Source organism: Oncorhynchus kisutch, linkage group LG8, assembly GCF_002021735.2.
Source record: "Oncorhynchus kisutch isolate 150728-3 linkage group LG8, Okis_V2, whole genome shotgun sequence".
Lineage (NCBI taxonomy): Eukaryota > Metazoa > Chordata > Actinopteri > Salmoniformes > Salmonidae > Oncorhynchus > Oncorhynchus kisutch.
Window position 1 is genome coordinate 32572689 of NC_034181.2, and position 17030 is coordinate 32589718.

The 17030-nt window shown below is 41.5% G+C and overlaps 1 protein-coding gene across 1 annotated transcript in view; it reads left to right on the forward strand.

The window, feature by feature from the left end:
- The window catches only part of LOC109895843 (multivesicular body subunit 12B), a 35783-nt gene extending 19744 nt beyond the window's left edge, over positions 1-16039 (forward strand). Inside the window, exons 7-10 of the mRNA XM_020489870.2 lie at positions 553-641; positions 11167-11222; positions 11652-11711; positions 15070-16039. Of these exons, the coding sequence (XP_020345459.1) occupies positions 553-641; positions 11167-11222; positions 11652-11711; positions 15070-15144 (280 nt within the window). The 3' untranslated portion in view covers positions 15145-16039. The remainder of the gene's footprint in view (positions 1-552; positions 642-11166; positions 11223-11651; positions 11712-15069) is intronic.
- The last annotated feature ends 991 nt before the right edge of the window (positions 16040-17030 follow it).

Consider the following 17030-nt stretch of genomic DNA (forward strand, 5'->3'; position numbering starts at 1 on the left):
AAATAATTTGCGCTTGCTGTGGATTTATCGATCAGTAGGGCTTAGTCACAGGGTGTAATTCATGATAGCTTGATTGATGAGGATTGCAATCTTATACGGTTTGTTAGCTCCAACTGCCCATGAAGTGCATTGCATGCTGTTTCTTTTGTAATGCAAGCCTGTAGTATGGTAAAACAGACTTCCCATGAGTCATATAATTTATATTTCTTTAGCACTAACCAGGCCCTAATCCCAGACCCAAACCATTAAAGACCTACTAAAGCCCCCTGGGCAGCTCACGTACAGGTTGGCTTTTATTTCATGTCTCCATATCCAGACCCTTTTCTGTCAGGTGTGTCTCGTCCTGATCAACGCGCTGTCTGACTTGAAGAGGGTGGGGGTGTCGTCATGGGGATGATGGGGTTGGAATCGGAAGATCCTTCCCCAGTGAACCCCTTTTCCTCCCGACACTGAATCCACGCCTTGGCGTTCTTCTCCATATCTCAGAGAACATTTCACCTTCAATGTTGTGGTACACTTGTCTGACGTGACATGGTGCTTTGTCTCCTCCAGGCAAATACCTGCAGCGCTCCCCACCAGCCCCTACAGGAGGAGCACAAGCAGGCCTGACTCAGAGAGCTCCAGTCTCTATACCATATCAGGTAAACTGTATCTTTACTGCACCAAACTCAACTACACATAGGGAGCCTCACTGTGTATGTATGGTATGGTATGGTAAGGCGTCTTGCAAATCATCGGAACTGTATTCTAAATCAGTTTAGCTCTCTCACTGTGCCCCAACCTGACCCCAGTGAGCTGACTTAAATTCCTATCACTTCTATTCATTGCAGAATCAAGGTTTTTAAATATTTCTAGCCATATGTTGTTATAAAAGTGTTTAATCTCCACCAACGTGTAGATTGCTCCTTTGGTAATTGATCTATGCACACATTTCATGTCTTTTATCACAGACGTGTAAAGAGCTGTGCTTATCTGTAAGAATGAACACTGCTTCCCAGAGGAGCTCAGCATTACACTCAAGAGAACGTTTAACAGCTGTCAAATATGATTCATCACATGCCACGCTCACATTTACCCGCAGTTTTCTGCTGTAGGAGAAATGCAAACTGAATGCTCTTTTAGTAATAATAGAGTGGAAAGTGGAATGAAATTGATCTGGACTGGAACTTAGTTTAAACTTGGCTTAGTCTATGGAGTCAGAACTTGCTGAAACACCATAGTGTGGGGTGGTGCTTCTCCAGACGAGGAGTGTGGAGAGTAGAGCAGGCAGGTTTTTATCCAGCTGGAGAGAGACACCATGTGGTGAGGATTCCTCTTGTTCCACAGTGGCGAGATAGCGGGGCTGTGGCATGCACTTATCATCCCAGTTATCCCTGTCACACACTGACCGTGTCCTTACAAGTTTTTGAAGATAGTCAAGTCTACCAGTCCACTATTATATGATCTCACACAAAGTTCATAACATATAATTACTGATTTAGGGATTATTTTTGTTCTTGTTTATTTAGAATGATAACATTACTATTTGTAATACCTATCTACCTATGTACCTGCTACCTACATTGGTCTGGTCTGTGGCCTTCCGTGTGTTATACCTCTGTTAGGACAGTATTTGAGTGACAATAAGAACCATAGTGATTCAGTACACTGCCAGCAATCATCATTTATCAATAGAGGCTGTGCTCTATAATCATATGAATGTCGTTGGTGTCTGCTCTTTTATCACCATGTCACAAATCCTCCAGCCCTGCTCTCTCTTTGAATCACTTTGTGGGGTTTGAAGAGAGGGGTTCATCTTCCCAGTCATACTGTACAAAGACTTTCTCTTTCAGCTTCATTTGTCTTGAAAAGAGAGCCTTACAGCCACACATTTAGATTGTGAGAGTATCTTTCCTCCTTCGTTAACAGTGTGACGACCTGCAGACCAAGTGTGGGGTCGGAGCAGACGACAGGTTTGTGTTAATTGTGAGCTGCGCGGTGTGTGTGGTGTGTTGACAGCTGGCCAGGTTCACGTTGGTCTAAAACCATGTGCGCTCTGTCAGGGTTGTACAGGCGCCTTCTTTAGGATTGATGAATTGCCTGCTTTCTTGATTAAACCCTCCGTCACTTCCCAACAAAACAAAAACCCAACACAAAAAAAAGAATGAGAGGGGAGGAGAGGCAACATGTCTGGGAAATCTGTCATCTTCAGTCACTTTATGTGGAGATGTGATGTGCAGGCGCTTTGACATTTATAACCAGATTATTAAAAACTAATTCACATAGATTTTTCAAGCTTCTCTCACTTGACAGTTCAAGCTCATTTTGACAGAGATGAAGTTTTCACAACAGCCCCAACCTTATGTTTATTTCACCTGTATCTCTTTGATCCAAGTTTCTTTGCCAATTATTTCCTATACTTTTGACAGGGGAGCAAGTTATTCCTGGTGCATGTAATTATAACGAAATGTGCATTTATGAAATGTATTGGATTGTAACAAAATGCATCTTCAAAGGTATTTAGCCTTCAAACTCAACTCTGGACCTCGAAGCCAGTTCCATTGCATTTTGTTTCATTGTTCCCCTCTAATCAGGGACTGATTTAGACCTGGGACACCTGGTCTACCTGGGACACCCGGACCTCGTAGTGTAAGAGTTGAATACACCCTGGTATATAGTATTCTATTAATACTAATTAGAAGTACTGTTTTCTTTCCCTTTACTTCACTATTTAGCATAAAAAGATGGTGTTTTGAATGGAGTTGATATACTATTTGCTTTATTGTGTATCCATTGAACAGCATGTCATATTTAGTAGACATCCTAGTGATAAAAAGTCATACATGAACATATCTATTGCATTAAATCAAAAAATCCTGACATTGGCCCAGATATAACGTAATATGGAGTGCAATTATTTCCCAATCCATTAAAAGAAGTTCAATTAACAGACGGGAGACAGTTCATCCATTGGAAGAGAAAGAAAAAAGGAAGATTCAAAATTAACTTGGGTTTGCAAAATACCATGGCAGAAGGATGACAATGATTTTTGATTTTCTGGAACGATATTAGAATCCTTATTAAACTTTGTGCATCTGGAAAATGCAATGGGGCTTTCCAATTAAAGCGCCACTTTACGCTGTTTAATAATACCCTCATAATATTTTAGCTTATGAAATGACAGGTGAGTTGGTGTATGAATAAAACATAAAGCCCCATAATAAGAGACAGAAAAAAAAGGAGACAGTTGTTGGGGGGCTTTTAAATGCTCGACGTAATTTGCATATATTAATCTCCTCTTTTCAGCCTTATCAAGCATTCCACTGTATTTGAAGTTAAAATAGTCGTGACAGGCAGGGGTCTACGCTTCGTTTTTCCAAGGATTTATTACTTGTATAATTCCGGATCTTTAATAAGCCAATATGACTGATCCTATGGGTTTTGTGGAATTCAGTTAATTGTTCCAGATGGTGCTCACTGATTATACAAAATTACTTTCTTTCTCCTCTTTTTCTCCAACTACACCATTTTTTTGATTGACTAACATTGAGAAAAAAGATTATTTTTGGCCGAGCACTTTCATTAAGAGGCTTCTCATAAGGTTTCAAACAAAAGTTCCATCTTATCTCTCTCTGTGGTGCTGGGCTTGCAGGCTAGCCTCTGCAGAGGGAGGAGTTCAGCTCTGCTAATCTCCAACTGTAATCTCAACACACTATGATATATCTCCACAGCCTCTGCACCAGTGTGGTTATATTTTATAATAACAACATTCTTTAGGCTGAGGGATTAAAAAACAACCTCCGCCTAGTGACACAAATGTCATCGGCATGTTTTTATTATTCAATGGCCTTGTGGCACCTCTGGTGGGTCATTAAAACACTAACCAGAGTGGTGTTTTCCTCTCCTGTAAGGCATCCATCCAAAGGATCCTGGATCAAGTAAATTGAGCCAAATGAATCTTGCATGGATATTTAATGGGGGGAGGTATTGGGCAGATTTACGGCTGTGTTTTAATTTAGATGGTACAAGATTTAAAGTATGCAATTCCTGTACGATAAAACAATTCTAAATGTCTGAAACAAAGCCAAAGGGTTCGGCTTGCATCAAGGCATGAAAAACTGTGAAGTTTCTTCTCTAAAAACCCATTAATGATTTATTCTTATGGTCAGTGTGGAGAGAGAAGCAAGAGAGTGCTTAAGCATGCTTACGCACACAGTGAACATCCCCAAAAGATGGTGATCATTTTACCATTTTGGTTATCAGTATCTTGAATATTACAACTATTTTCTTTTGTCAACACATTTTACCTAGATAGTTAATACAAATGGTTTCTGTTTTGATAATCTGCTAATTTCAAAAGGCCATAAATTGAAGCATATTGAAATATATTTACAAACAAAATATATGAATGCAATCTTTCAGAACCCCATTAATAAGTGACTTTGAATAACTTTGCATTTGCAGACCAGACTGGACTCACATCCCTCATTGCTCTCTATTCTTCCCTGGAATAAAAGCAGGGCTCCATTATTCTCAGTGGCCAGACATGGAGACCATCAATGGATGGCCTGTCACAGCTCCCTCATTCCCTCCATGTACAGCAGGGTTTGTTATCACACATCTAATTAGAACTTGGTAAAAAATATTTCCCCCAAATCCAGTCATTAAATATAGTTTAAGGAGATTTATGGACAAATATGCCTTAAAGATCTTTTAATGGCTCTGCTGACTTGTTAAGTTTGTAATTAATGATCTCATAATACATACCGTAGTGTGATGTAAAAAGCACATTGAGATTCTGGAAATGAAGTAGTTTTGGAAAAGGGCATCTGGGGCTCCCAGAAGCTATATTAAATAGTTCTGCTCAGACTGGTTCTCTAAGAGGACCTATGAAGTATGCTTTAGAAATGTTAAAACAATCGCCCTTTTTACAAAGATGGAGTCATTATGTTTGTGAGCATAGCAAAGAGCCTGATTAAGAAATTGTTCCCATATGATTGGATGAAAATCAGTAAGTCTCTTTTTAGGTGAACCATACACTCACTTATTGTAACATTTCAACTGAATCAATTGTTTTGTCTCTCCAACTTGAAACACTATAGGCCTACTCACCCACATACAGTTTACTGACCTACAGTCCTAGAAAAAAGGGTTCTAAAAAGGGATCTTCAGCTGTCCCCATAAGAGAACCATTTTTGGTTCCAGGTAGAACTCTTTTTGGTTCCAGGTAGAACCCTTTTTGGTTCCAGGTAGAACTCTTTTTGGTTCTGGGTATAATCGTTTTGAGTTCCATACAGATCCCTCTGTGGAAAAGGATTCTATATGGAACCAAAAGGGGTTCTTCAAAGGGTTCTCCTATGGGGACAGCTGTAGAACGCTTTTAGGTTCTAGACATCACCTTTTTTTCTAAGGGTGTACACGTTGATGTGTACAAACATGCCTCAATGTGTCAACCTATCCGAAAGGCCTTAACTAATAACCGTTGCTTGTTTCACCAGGAGAGTAATGGTGTGTTTATTAGCATAATTAATGACAAATGGCGTCGCGGCATTGGTGGATTGGTTTAGGCGGATGATGAATTGGTTGAGGCCCAGCTTAGTGGCTGCCAAGGAAGCCTCTCTGGCTGTCATCCCTCCTGCTTCCGCCCTGGCACAGCTCATTACTCACCATGTGAGGTGCCACTTTACATTGCCTGGTACTGTGAGCATCGAAAACTTAATAACGCCACCCACAACCTCGCAGGACTTGCTGCTCTGCCCACAGTCCAGAGGGCAAGGAGCTCAGAGAGAGCTAGGAGCTGGGGGGAGCAGGGCAGCATGGGGACCATCCCTTACCATAGTGTACAGCTGCTTTGATCACAACGGATCACACGTCACTCTCTGATCCTCTTCAGAAGGCACATGGCCATGTGACACTCTCACCAGTATTCTGGAGTGTTGCTAGTTAGTTTTTTTGGGCTCACCACATCCCTTGCATCATTACAGGTTAGTTTTCCCACAGAACCGCTAATTAAGAGGGGATTTGTGTAATTGTGCCTTCTGCTGTGTCCCATCCTGCGCATGCAATTTACTGTCAGCCCTCTGCCAGATTTAACACTTGTCCAGAGAGGCGTACCCCATTCATACACAGATTCTGCTGCACATTTACCAGCAACCACAGCTGGGGTTCAATGTTGGTGCCACTGTTAAGTCTTTAAAGACAATGTACTGCTTATCAAGTTCTGATGTTTATTCAATTCCCAGACTTGTGCTAAGTGATCATCGTGGTTAGCCTACATTGGAGTTTTGAAACTTTGAAAGGGATGTTTGACTATGTTTACTTTGCAATTACAGAGCACAATACAAATAGCATAATCTTTCTTTAACTAGGCAAGTCAGTTAAGAAGAAATTCTTAGCACAATATGTAGCACAATACAAATAGCATGTAGCACAATGCAAATAGCATGTAGCACAATGCAAATAGCATGTAGCACAATACAATAGCATGTAGCACAATACAAATAGCATGTAGCACAACACAAATAGCATGTAGCACAATACAAATAGCATGTAGCACAATACAGATAGTATGTAGCACAATACAAATAGCATTTTACAAATAGAATGTGCTACCAGATAAGTTCTCTATGCATGATTGATCATTATGCTATAGCCGCCCTTTTATAGAATTGTAGGTGTCTGTTGTATCATCATATGCATTTAATGTCCATAACAGAGAGACAAAAATATGGGCCCTCAAATAGAAGAAATTATGTGAAATTAGACTGTGGAGCTCCAAATATCCACTGTTGTGCCGTAGTGTTTGTGGCCAACTCACTGTAGGTGTGCCCACTTTCTGGAAGACTGATGGACCAGCGCCCGACTGGGACTGCCTCCTGGCTCCCAACCCAGAACTGGATTTCAAGGGCTGCTTGTCACACAGATGGAAAAAATAACTCTACTCCCTCCTTGCTAAATACTCCTCCGCTTTCCCTCCTCTCTTTCTCTGTGTAAACCTGAGTGTTTAGCAGCCCCACTACTGCCCCTGAGGAGTCTACAGAGACACCCATATAATCCACCTGTACAAATGATTAGCTGCACTGAGAATCATGCCCTCCAAGCTAACTGGGACTAGTAGTGTGTCTTAAAACCATTTAAATCACTCTTTTCAGTATAGGTGTTGGCATTTTACAATTGTCTCCATTTCATAAATATTGTTTTGGTATCTATTTTTGGTGACTGCATCAATCTAACTAGGGTTACCGTGATACATTAGTAAGTGTATAGAGTCCAATGTCCAAAATGAACCTGTTGTAAAATATATCCTGAATATCATATGAATAACATCTCAATTGTAATGCTTGTGAAAAAGGATAGATAATATATTCAGTTGTCATCCCCAGCAACCCTTTTTTCATTTGCTGTAATCATTAAAAGTAACACTTTTTTGCTTTTCTATGGGACATTTTCAGAATCTTCATAGGTCCCCCCCCCCCCCCCCCCCCCCCCCCAAACTCCCATTCTGTCTGGAGGAATTAAAAAAAGATAGGGGGAAAAGAATGGAAATCATAGAGCCACAGTCATTAAAATAATCTGAAAATAGCAACGCGCGATCATCTGTTCTCATAGCACGGGTCAGGAGCTCTGACACCTCCTGTCAGGGTAGGGGGCAATTTGTATTCTCTCTCATTAGGCAATTTGACTAATGACCTGCCGCGGCTGCAGAGCTACTGAGGGACCCTGTGCCTCGTGCCCTCTCTCCTACAGCAGCCTGAGAAAACAGCCTCTATTGGAATGGCACAGATGGTATGCCCGGGCGACAAAATAAACTACAATCTGTCTCAGAGATGCTGTCAGGACTGGCCACTATTTCTCATGTCAGTGTCTAGTCGGGGTGAGGGCTGTGAATGGGCAGAAGAGGTCCTCCTCTTCTTGATCTATGTGGATCCAAACTCCATTTACCTTAAATGAGGCAGATACACTGGCAAGGAACCTATAATAAAGTATTTGGAGTTGGACACTGGTGTGGTTGTGCACAAAGTTTCTATTGTAAAAAAAAATATATATAGTAGATGCATCAATCCTCAAGGCGCAATAAACAGTTAATATCATGTCTTTACAGGGAAGTGCTTAGATGGAAACTGGAAACTCCCGTAATAACTTTTCAAAACTGAGTCTGTGATAGATTTTGGCCAACGGGAACTGTTCAGTCTGGTTCTTTTTTTATCTTCAGATCTCTCATACTCGGCTCCCGCTGTCCCCTCACTGTATCTCAGTAGAAGTACCACAGTCTTAGTCACAGTAACCCAAACATTACTGATTCATATTGCCACTTTAAAAATAGAGAGGCATGTAAGACTGTATTAGAGTAAATATTCAGTACTTTCCCAGCTGATCCTGGAGTCAGTTTGATTCACCTGAGTAATTATAGTGGACACAGATCAGTGCAGGTATGTTGAATTAGTGAAGCATGAAAGAAAAGTTATTTAACATTCTTTCATTGTTAATTAAGAGTTGTGGTTCAGGTAATGGGAGGTATGCTCGATCACCCACACAGTCCTCAATCAGTCAATGTCTGAGCATAACCCTGTATACGTGTGTGTGTGTGTGTGTGTGTGTGTGTGTGTGTGTGTGTGTGTGTGTGTGTGTGTGTGTGTGTGTGTGTGTGTGTGTGTGTGTGTGTGTGTGTGTGTGTGTGTGTGTGTGTGTGTGTGTGTGTGTGTGTGTGTGTGTGTGTGTGTGTGTGTGTGTGCATGTGTCTGTGTGCGTTATAGTCCTGTGTACGGGTCATTGCGGGACTGAAGCTGTAGTCCACAATGACAGCGCGTCCAACTACAGAACTGTGAGGGATTGGTGCTCTGCGCAGCAGACGAGGGAGCCCATCCCGTCCTGAAACAGCCATTCGTCTGTGCCCAGGGGCTGGAGATGACAATGCAGCCATTCCTCATCTCACCTGATAGAGCCATTAATAAGCCAGTGATCCACTCTGGGCCCGTGCTGACTCCGTTCTTTACACTACCATCAGTCAGGCCACAGGGCCCTTACTCGCTAACACCACCATCATCATCATTGTTGTTATCGTCATGATCACCATCATAACCATCATCATATTCATTAGGGAGTCATAATTAGAGCACATGTATAGACTCTGATTTGATAGAAAATGTCATCATACCAAATACACAATCACTCTATAACGCGCACATTTTTACTACACCATTTACACACATATAGATTGGACCACATGACCAATGGTCAAATATTTGTTTTCCTCACACAAATTGCTGGAACTTGATTCATTGCTCAGACAGACTCTAGCCCTGGCCATTTGAGTAGGTAGTGAATGGCTTTAGACTGGGAGTGTTTCAACCAGGAGATTGGACTAACATTACTTCAGCACTTTCCACTACTGTATGTACGTGTGCCTGATAAAGTAGCAATTTCTCGCCCAGTAAAATCGGCTCCAAGTTACTCCGTTGGTCTGGGTGTGAGATGGACCCTCCAGTATGGATGGTGGGGGGATACTAAGTGAGATCTGATTTAAAATGTAATCCTTGAACAACAAGAAGCACCCCAGCCTTCAGCTCTAGATTAATCTGTCTGTTACACACAGATCCATCAACAGGGTGCAATCTGCACTTCCCATTGCTGGGTATTGATTCTAATATATTCCCCCGCCCGCCTACCTCTTTGCTCCCGGTGACACAGTAGCACATGTTTATTCACTTGTTTTTATGGGCTTAAACAAGCCATCATATCCACCCAATCACCCAGCCCTGCTGCTGCAGATAGCCCTTCAGCTAGCACTGCTGCTAAATAGTCCTCCTCTGAGCGGGTTGAAGCACACATGCCAGGGCTGGCTTTCTGAATGGCTTTGGGGTGATGGTAAATGGAGGCCAAAGGCTATTCTCTCATCCGCCCTAACTCATAGTGTAGATTTACAGTAGTGGTTTGTAATGGTGATGGTGGGTTTTAGGTAGGGGTGATATTCAATGTATTTCCCTCAGAGCTCTGTAGTCATTACATTATGTGAGGTCACGGGTAGATTACAAAGACCTCATTGTAGCAGTAAAAATCACATTTATGGGTGGAAAGTACAGTATAATGGATCCCTACTGTTGAGGTACACAAAAAGGCAGTCATAAGTGTCAGAATGAAGGAACGTTCAAATGCCATTGTTTGAAATACTGTTATTAAGTTATATTCTCCACAGACTAATATCAGATCCAAAACAGTGACTCATGAAAAGCATTTGGTTACATGTATTTCTGAGTTCCTTTTCCTGTGCCAGCAGGCTGATGGACTATGGGTAAAATAACACCAGTTGGAAGGTTGGCCTCTTGATATTTGTGGCCCTTCAGAGAGAAAGAGAGAGAGAGAGGGGGGAGCTAGAAGTTGTGTGCTTCGTGATTTGGTGTAGCCGAGCAGCGGCAGTTAGTCACCACCTCTCGTCTGGAAAGGAACGAGAGCCTTTGTGTCCCCTGTCACCCTGCGTTAATTTGGGCCCTAATGTATTTTATAAACAAAGGGCTGCTCTCTAGCCTGACAGTAGTGACACTCTGATTCCTTTGCAGGCTGCGTACAGTATGGGGTTGCACCATTAATAATCAACTGGCAGCCATCACACCATTTTAACCATGATCATTATGATAAAGGGCATACACTTAATTACAGGCCTGCTTAATTATAGCTCTGTTGAAGCTCGTTTGTTTGGTCAAATGCTAATTACACTACCACGCTCTTGGCAAGTCCTCATTTCAATCCACTTTTTTCCTGCCAAACACTGTGGCTTATTTTCATGCAAATCAGTATCCGGTGAATGTTTTGTCTCACTTCTTTTCCCCTTTTCCTGCGCGAGTGTCTTTGTTTTGGAGTGGAACATCTCTCCGACAAGACAGAATCAGGAATAATCAAGAGTAATTAAAGAGGAGTCGGGCTGGCGAGGGTTTTGGGGGAAGGAGGGAAGGGGGTGGGTGGAGGTACTCAAGTACAGTGGAGAATAAAAAACCTTTCATCTTCAAGCTATTGAGGAAGGGTTGGGTGGGAGGGGGGTTGAGGGAGGCTGGTCTTCAATGCTTTATTTTTTTACACTTGGCCAGGATGAGATACTCAGTATGAAGATTATGGAATGATTGGTTTTGTATGAAACGTGTTGTCATGTTTTTATTCTTGAATGTTTCCACTCAACATTTTATTTTCTCTTTTCAGCAATGGATGATGTGCCCTTCACAATCTCTGAGAAATTTCCAAGAACCCCTGAAGAAGTGAGTGTTTCCACAAAGCTTTTGAATTATGCCAACTAAAAAGCCTTTTTCTTTTCATCGCCTCTAATTTGTTAAATTGTGAGGTACAAAGTGCTCTCTACACGTAGCTTTTATCCATCTACTTTTCAATTGAGGACATACTGTATGTAGCCTGTATTCTTCCTTCTCCAGGATCTGATCCCCAGTCAGTTCTACACAGCTTCCTGCACTCTCCTCTCTTCTCTTCCAGTGTAGACTGAGTGATGAATGCATGCAGCCAGACAGAGCTGGCTCAATGCAGTCCATTTGGCTGGCTGGCGGCGGCTGTCACTATATCACCTTTTGTATTGAAACAGAGAGGGAGAGGATTAAAGATTTTAAGCATGCTTACTTAGCCATGTGCCTAACCCCGTGATTCTTGTTTTCTTCTCTCTCTGCTTTTGATTTCAGATGCAGCGAGTCAATTTAATGGGCATTACGATCAAATCCTTGGCAGAGATCGAGGAGGAAGTGAGTAGGGGCTGCAACGCTCGGCTGCCACTGACACCGTTGGCCCAGAATGCAAAGCAAACATTCTTGGGGGTTGTAATTAAGTGTCTGAGACGGGCAAGGCCCTTTTGGCTCCACTAAACCCAGATTGAATTAAAGCCCGCCCAGACTGGGCCTGGTCAGCCACTCTCTCTGAGAACTGACTAGTCTCACTTTGTCCTGCACAAAAACCCTCTGGATTCCATTTGGTGTTCTTTTCTTTTTTTGGTGGTCTTCTCACTATTGAAACTGATTGCCAGTATGATGCACATACTGCATGTGTTTGGTTTCAATTAGCCTTACTTGATCTTTCTTACCCAATGAGACAGCCAGCATACAGACAGTAGAGATACACGTTCATGCAGAGTAAATGAAAAGAATACAGACAGTGTATTATTACAGAGCAACTAGCTACCCTACAGGCATTCCTGGTAAGAAAAAAATGAGAAAAGTGTGTGTGTGTGTGTGTGTGTGCATGATATGTTCTTGTGCTTGTGTGAGTGTGCATGTGTGAGTGTTCTCACACAGTTATTGTGTGTGCATGAAGGAGAGTGAACCCCTCCCCCTCTCTCTCATTAGCACGATATCTGGGTATCAGAACTGCCAGGAAGTGACAGACCACTGTAAAAGAACAGGTGCTGTTGGGTTTGAGATGTGTTACAGAGCAAACACTCCCTCATCAAACTGGGTGTCTGTTCTGCTCCCTGGCTCTGTATACTGTCACATAGTATAGAAATCACACAGTCGCCATCTTGTCATCTGGTCTCTGAGAATGGAGCTCATTGTCATTGTCAGCTCAGGTACTAATATTATGTGTGTGTGAGTGTGTGTGTGTGTGTGTGTGTGTGTGTGTGTGTGTGTGTGTGTGTGTGTGTGTGTGTGTGTGTGTGTGGCCACTGCGGTCTGCTGATGGAGACAGCCTGGCAGCTCGTCCCGTAGGCTAGCTCTCCTCTCCTCTCAGTTAGTGTGATTAGCAGCAGGACACATGGCGAGCTGAGCCGTGGAGGGGAAGGGAAGAGCGCTAGGAATCATTAATTACCGCAGCGGTAGCTGGAACTGATGAAGTAAATGTGAGATAGTGTAACACGCAGGATTTAGTGAAGTGGACGACAGCACAAGATTAATGGTGGGGCCAGGCTGATGGGGATGAAGTCACAGCTTAGCTTGATAATTAGTTTCCAAGAGGAAACATCCCTCACCATTGTGTTATTTTTACTTCTCTCCTCTTGCATTATTATCCCACTACAATATCTCTAGAGATGGGAAATGAATATCGTATTTTAGTTTGATATTACACATGTCAAATATATATTCAGGGCTTTTGGAGTGCTTATTTTCTTTGTAAAAAATAAAAAATAAAAATAATTTCATTTCATTTTAGGCTCTAAAATGTAGATACTGGTTTTCTGTTCTAGTTTGAAGGTTGAAGCCAAAATATGTAGTCACTGAGCACCCCCTAGTTACTACATAGTAACACCTGCTCATATATGTACAGATATTTACAGTTATCAAAAGCTAAGCAGTATTTGTAATATGCACTAGATCTTTTTTTTCAGTGTATCAAATCCAATACCACTATGAATAAATAGTGCAGTATTTAGTGCAGCCTTTAAAATATGCAGTCACACAAACAGGCCGTTCTTGTTCATGGTGAGTGGTGTTCAGTTGTCCAGCAGAGGTCACTGTCAGAGGTCACTGGAGGAGTTCATTTTCTCTCTTCAGGTCGAAGAAAGATTATTATTGTAAAGGACATTCTAACTGACTGATACATTTTTTAAAAGACATACATAAAAGAGAGGTGGTATTTGACATGTGCACGTGTAATTGAGGAAAACTGTTGTAATCATATACAGTGTTACAGATAAGAACGTTTCCTAACAGGCATCACTTAAGCCATACTTCTCAGATGATGTTGGTTCCAGCAATTAGGCATTCTTTTCATTTCCCAAATGATTCGCAAAACTTGTGGAGATTATAATTGCTTTTATCCACGCATATCTAATTTGTATCTTTTTAAGTGTTAATTAGTAAGCGATTTGAGCTGACGTCTTTATGTACTTTGCACTGCTAGAAAATGTTTGTTTTTGGCGGCTGGCTAATGATTTTCAGAGTTAGCTTGTGAGAGTGTGTCTGTTAGTGTGGATGTCTTTTCATATGCGTGTTTGAATCTGACAGACATTTTCATTTGCACCTATGGACGTGTGTGTGTTTCAGCAGTAAACTGTGTGTGTGACTGGGTGCATGTAGTGTGTAAGAGACAGAGAGAGACAGACAGAGAGAGAAGGAGAGAAGAGAGAGGAGAGAAAAGAGAGAGAGAGCTCCAAATAGAGGTGGAATTAATGAAGACAACATGTCACATATTTTTAGCAGTGGAACAGGGACAGGAAATGAAGTTCTGTTCATCTGGGTGACTGCCGCCCATGTTCTTGTGTGTCACTGTCCTGTCAGCCCGCATGTAAAAGTGGCAGACAGTGATACATGCTCTCCCTGATAACACCCCATTCCCCCATCCATCATCCACACACAGGCTCACACTTACATATATTTGTTTATTTATTTTGCCAGGTGTCGTGGCTGAATTTCATCATAACTAACCGTCTTGTGGCATGTGACTCGTAACTTATAGTTTCCTGAAAGACAGAGGGGTGTTGGTTGGAGATCCCCAATAAATCCATTGTGCTTAGTTGGGATCTTTGAGTATAGATATAAAAACACATTTGATGATCTTGCAGCATCACCTAGTGCAGTGATTCAGTATTGCAGATCAGAGTGTATTGAAGTGATGAGTTGGTATGCTTGCTTGTTTTAGTAAAATTGCAATAGTAAAAGTTGATACGTGGTACTACTCTTTCAACAATGACTTGAAATATATTTTGACCACAACATCACAATTGATTACTGGAGTTTTTTTCCCTCCAAATATATTCTAAACTGATTTGAATTGCTCTCCTTCATTGCAATGTATTTTTTTACATTTGTTTGTGACCAAAGGATATATTATTTTATCCATTGAGAAAGCCAAGAAGAACTGTGCATTAGATGCATGTATCTGGGAGATGGATGGTGTGAAGAAAATTCATAAGCACTGTGGTTTTATAACCATATTATACATTCTCAATTTATTCCACAAGGGGACAGTATTTGCACACATTTCTCCTTTCAGCCTTCTTCATACTCAAACCCATACCCGGCTTGTAATCTTGAAGGCATAATGATCTGCTACTGAAAGAGCTACGTGTACAAACCTCAATGCTGTTGGTGAAGAAGTGTTTTCATATACAAACTGTTTGTACAGGATATACTGTATTTTAAATCCCTTTCTACTTCTATCCTGTGGCAGTATGAGTACAACTTCAGCACAGAGCACAGCATCGGCACTTCCCTGCCTCCCAGGCCCACCCAGAGCCAGTACTGAGAGAGCCTTTGAGTGAGAAACGCTCTAGAGGAACAGGGACAGAGAAAAAGACTACAGCACCTTCACGAATGGTCTCTCATTCCACAACAACGAAGCACTTACTGGAATGATGTCTCTGATGTCCAGTTTAGAGTCCACATTCACAATGGTCCCTCATATCAGAAGTCAACAGGTTTCTAATCTATCTCAAATTAACGGCTAACAGAAATCTCACAAACAGGATGTGAAGTTAGTAACATAAAATTCCAAGTATCATAATATTGGAGTTAACTATTCTAAATGTTGTTAAATGTGCATTTGTAATCTCTCCATAGCTCTGTATGTTTCAGAGTTATGGTCAAATGTTTGTATTTGTTATCATAACAATACTGTGCAAACTCCGCTTAACGCTCATTTAATTGTTTGTGCTCACTTATTGCTTGCGTGATAAGAGCCACAGTAACCAAATGACCTCATATGTTGTAAAGCTATCAGAAAATGTATTTTTAATTCTGTAGCACATCTCCAAATACGTTGATACCTTTTCCAGTTTTTATTTAGGAAAATATTTCATGTGGAGTTAGTACAGGGTTTCCCAAAACTCTGTCCAGGGGACCCCAAGGGGTGCACGTTTTGGTTTTTACCGTCGGACTACACAGCTGATTCAAATAATCAACTAATCATCAAGCTTTGATCATTTTAATTAGTTATGTAGTGTTAGTGTTTCCCAGCACGTTTTGGTTTTTACCCTAAGGGGTCCTGGGAAACACTAAGTTTAGTACAATCAAATAGGCTAAACACATGTTAAATTGACATGATTGTTGAATTGTTTTAAATCTATTGTTATTGAGTATATTATTATATTATTCAGTTATGTAATGTATAAGAATGAATAAACACCTTATAAATCTCATGACCACTGAATCTCATGTCTCCCTTTTGGTTGTCAGAATAACATGTAGAATTGAGGCTGTGTAGCAGTGACTGAGACTTCAGAGAATAAATGGGAGGCTGCCTCACTGCTCTGCTCTGCTCCCACTGACAGACAGACAGATCCAGTCAAGTAGTCAGTTCTCCTTGAAGGTGTATGAGGAACACTTATTTCAGCAAGCACACACATCCATCACAGAGTCAGTTCATCATGAGCACTTTGCAGTAAGAATGAGCAAAGCTTCATGACATCAGAGCTACCACTTCAGAGCACCCCCCCCCCCCCCCCCCCCCCCACATTCCAGACCCTATTATAATATGTTATCAAAAATACGCCCCCCCCCCCCCCCCCATAACATGTTCTGTCTCTTTACATTAATGTAATTTAACAACTACTGAAATGTGTCATTCTGTAGAAATTGAGATATCAGAATCTATTTGCTAATCTCTGCAGATTTAATTAGTTTCTGAAATTACATGAATCTAATGACTTGCTTCTTTAATTAGACTTGCTTGTTACCTTTATGAATTTATGATTTCTGTGTAAGCAGTGTTAATATCATTTCTACCTAAACTCCTAATGGATTTGAGTATTCCCAGATGTTTAGCGGTGTGTGCAACAGATGACAATCCTCTGTGTTGTGGCTGTCTGTCTCCTGTTCGGCGGTTTGAACCTGACCAATAGAGGTGACTCAGGAACACTCTGCTGAGAACCGTTGTTACATCTTGTGGTTGTTGTTGTTCATGAAGGTGACACCCATCACCCCACATCAGTGAAGCCCTAAAGTACACTGACAGCCCGAGACGCACCTCCCCAATGAACTACACACAACTACACTTCATGCACACTCATATGTTTTACTCCAGAAGTAAGCAGGGGGTAATGCCACCACATTGCTCTCTTCACAGTTTGAGAAGCTCTCTATACAGTTTGGGAGAAGGCAGGATGAGCACTGTTATGGAGCAGCAGTAATGAT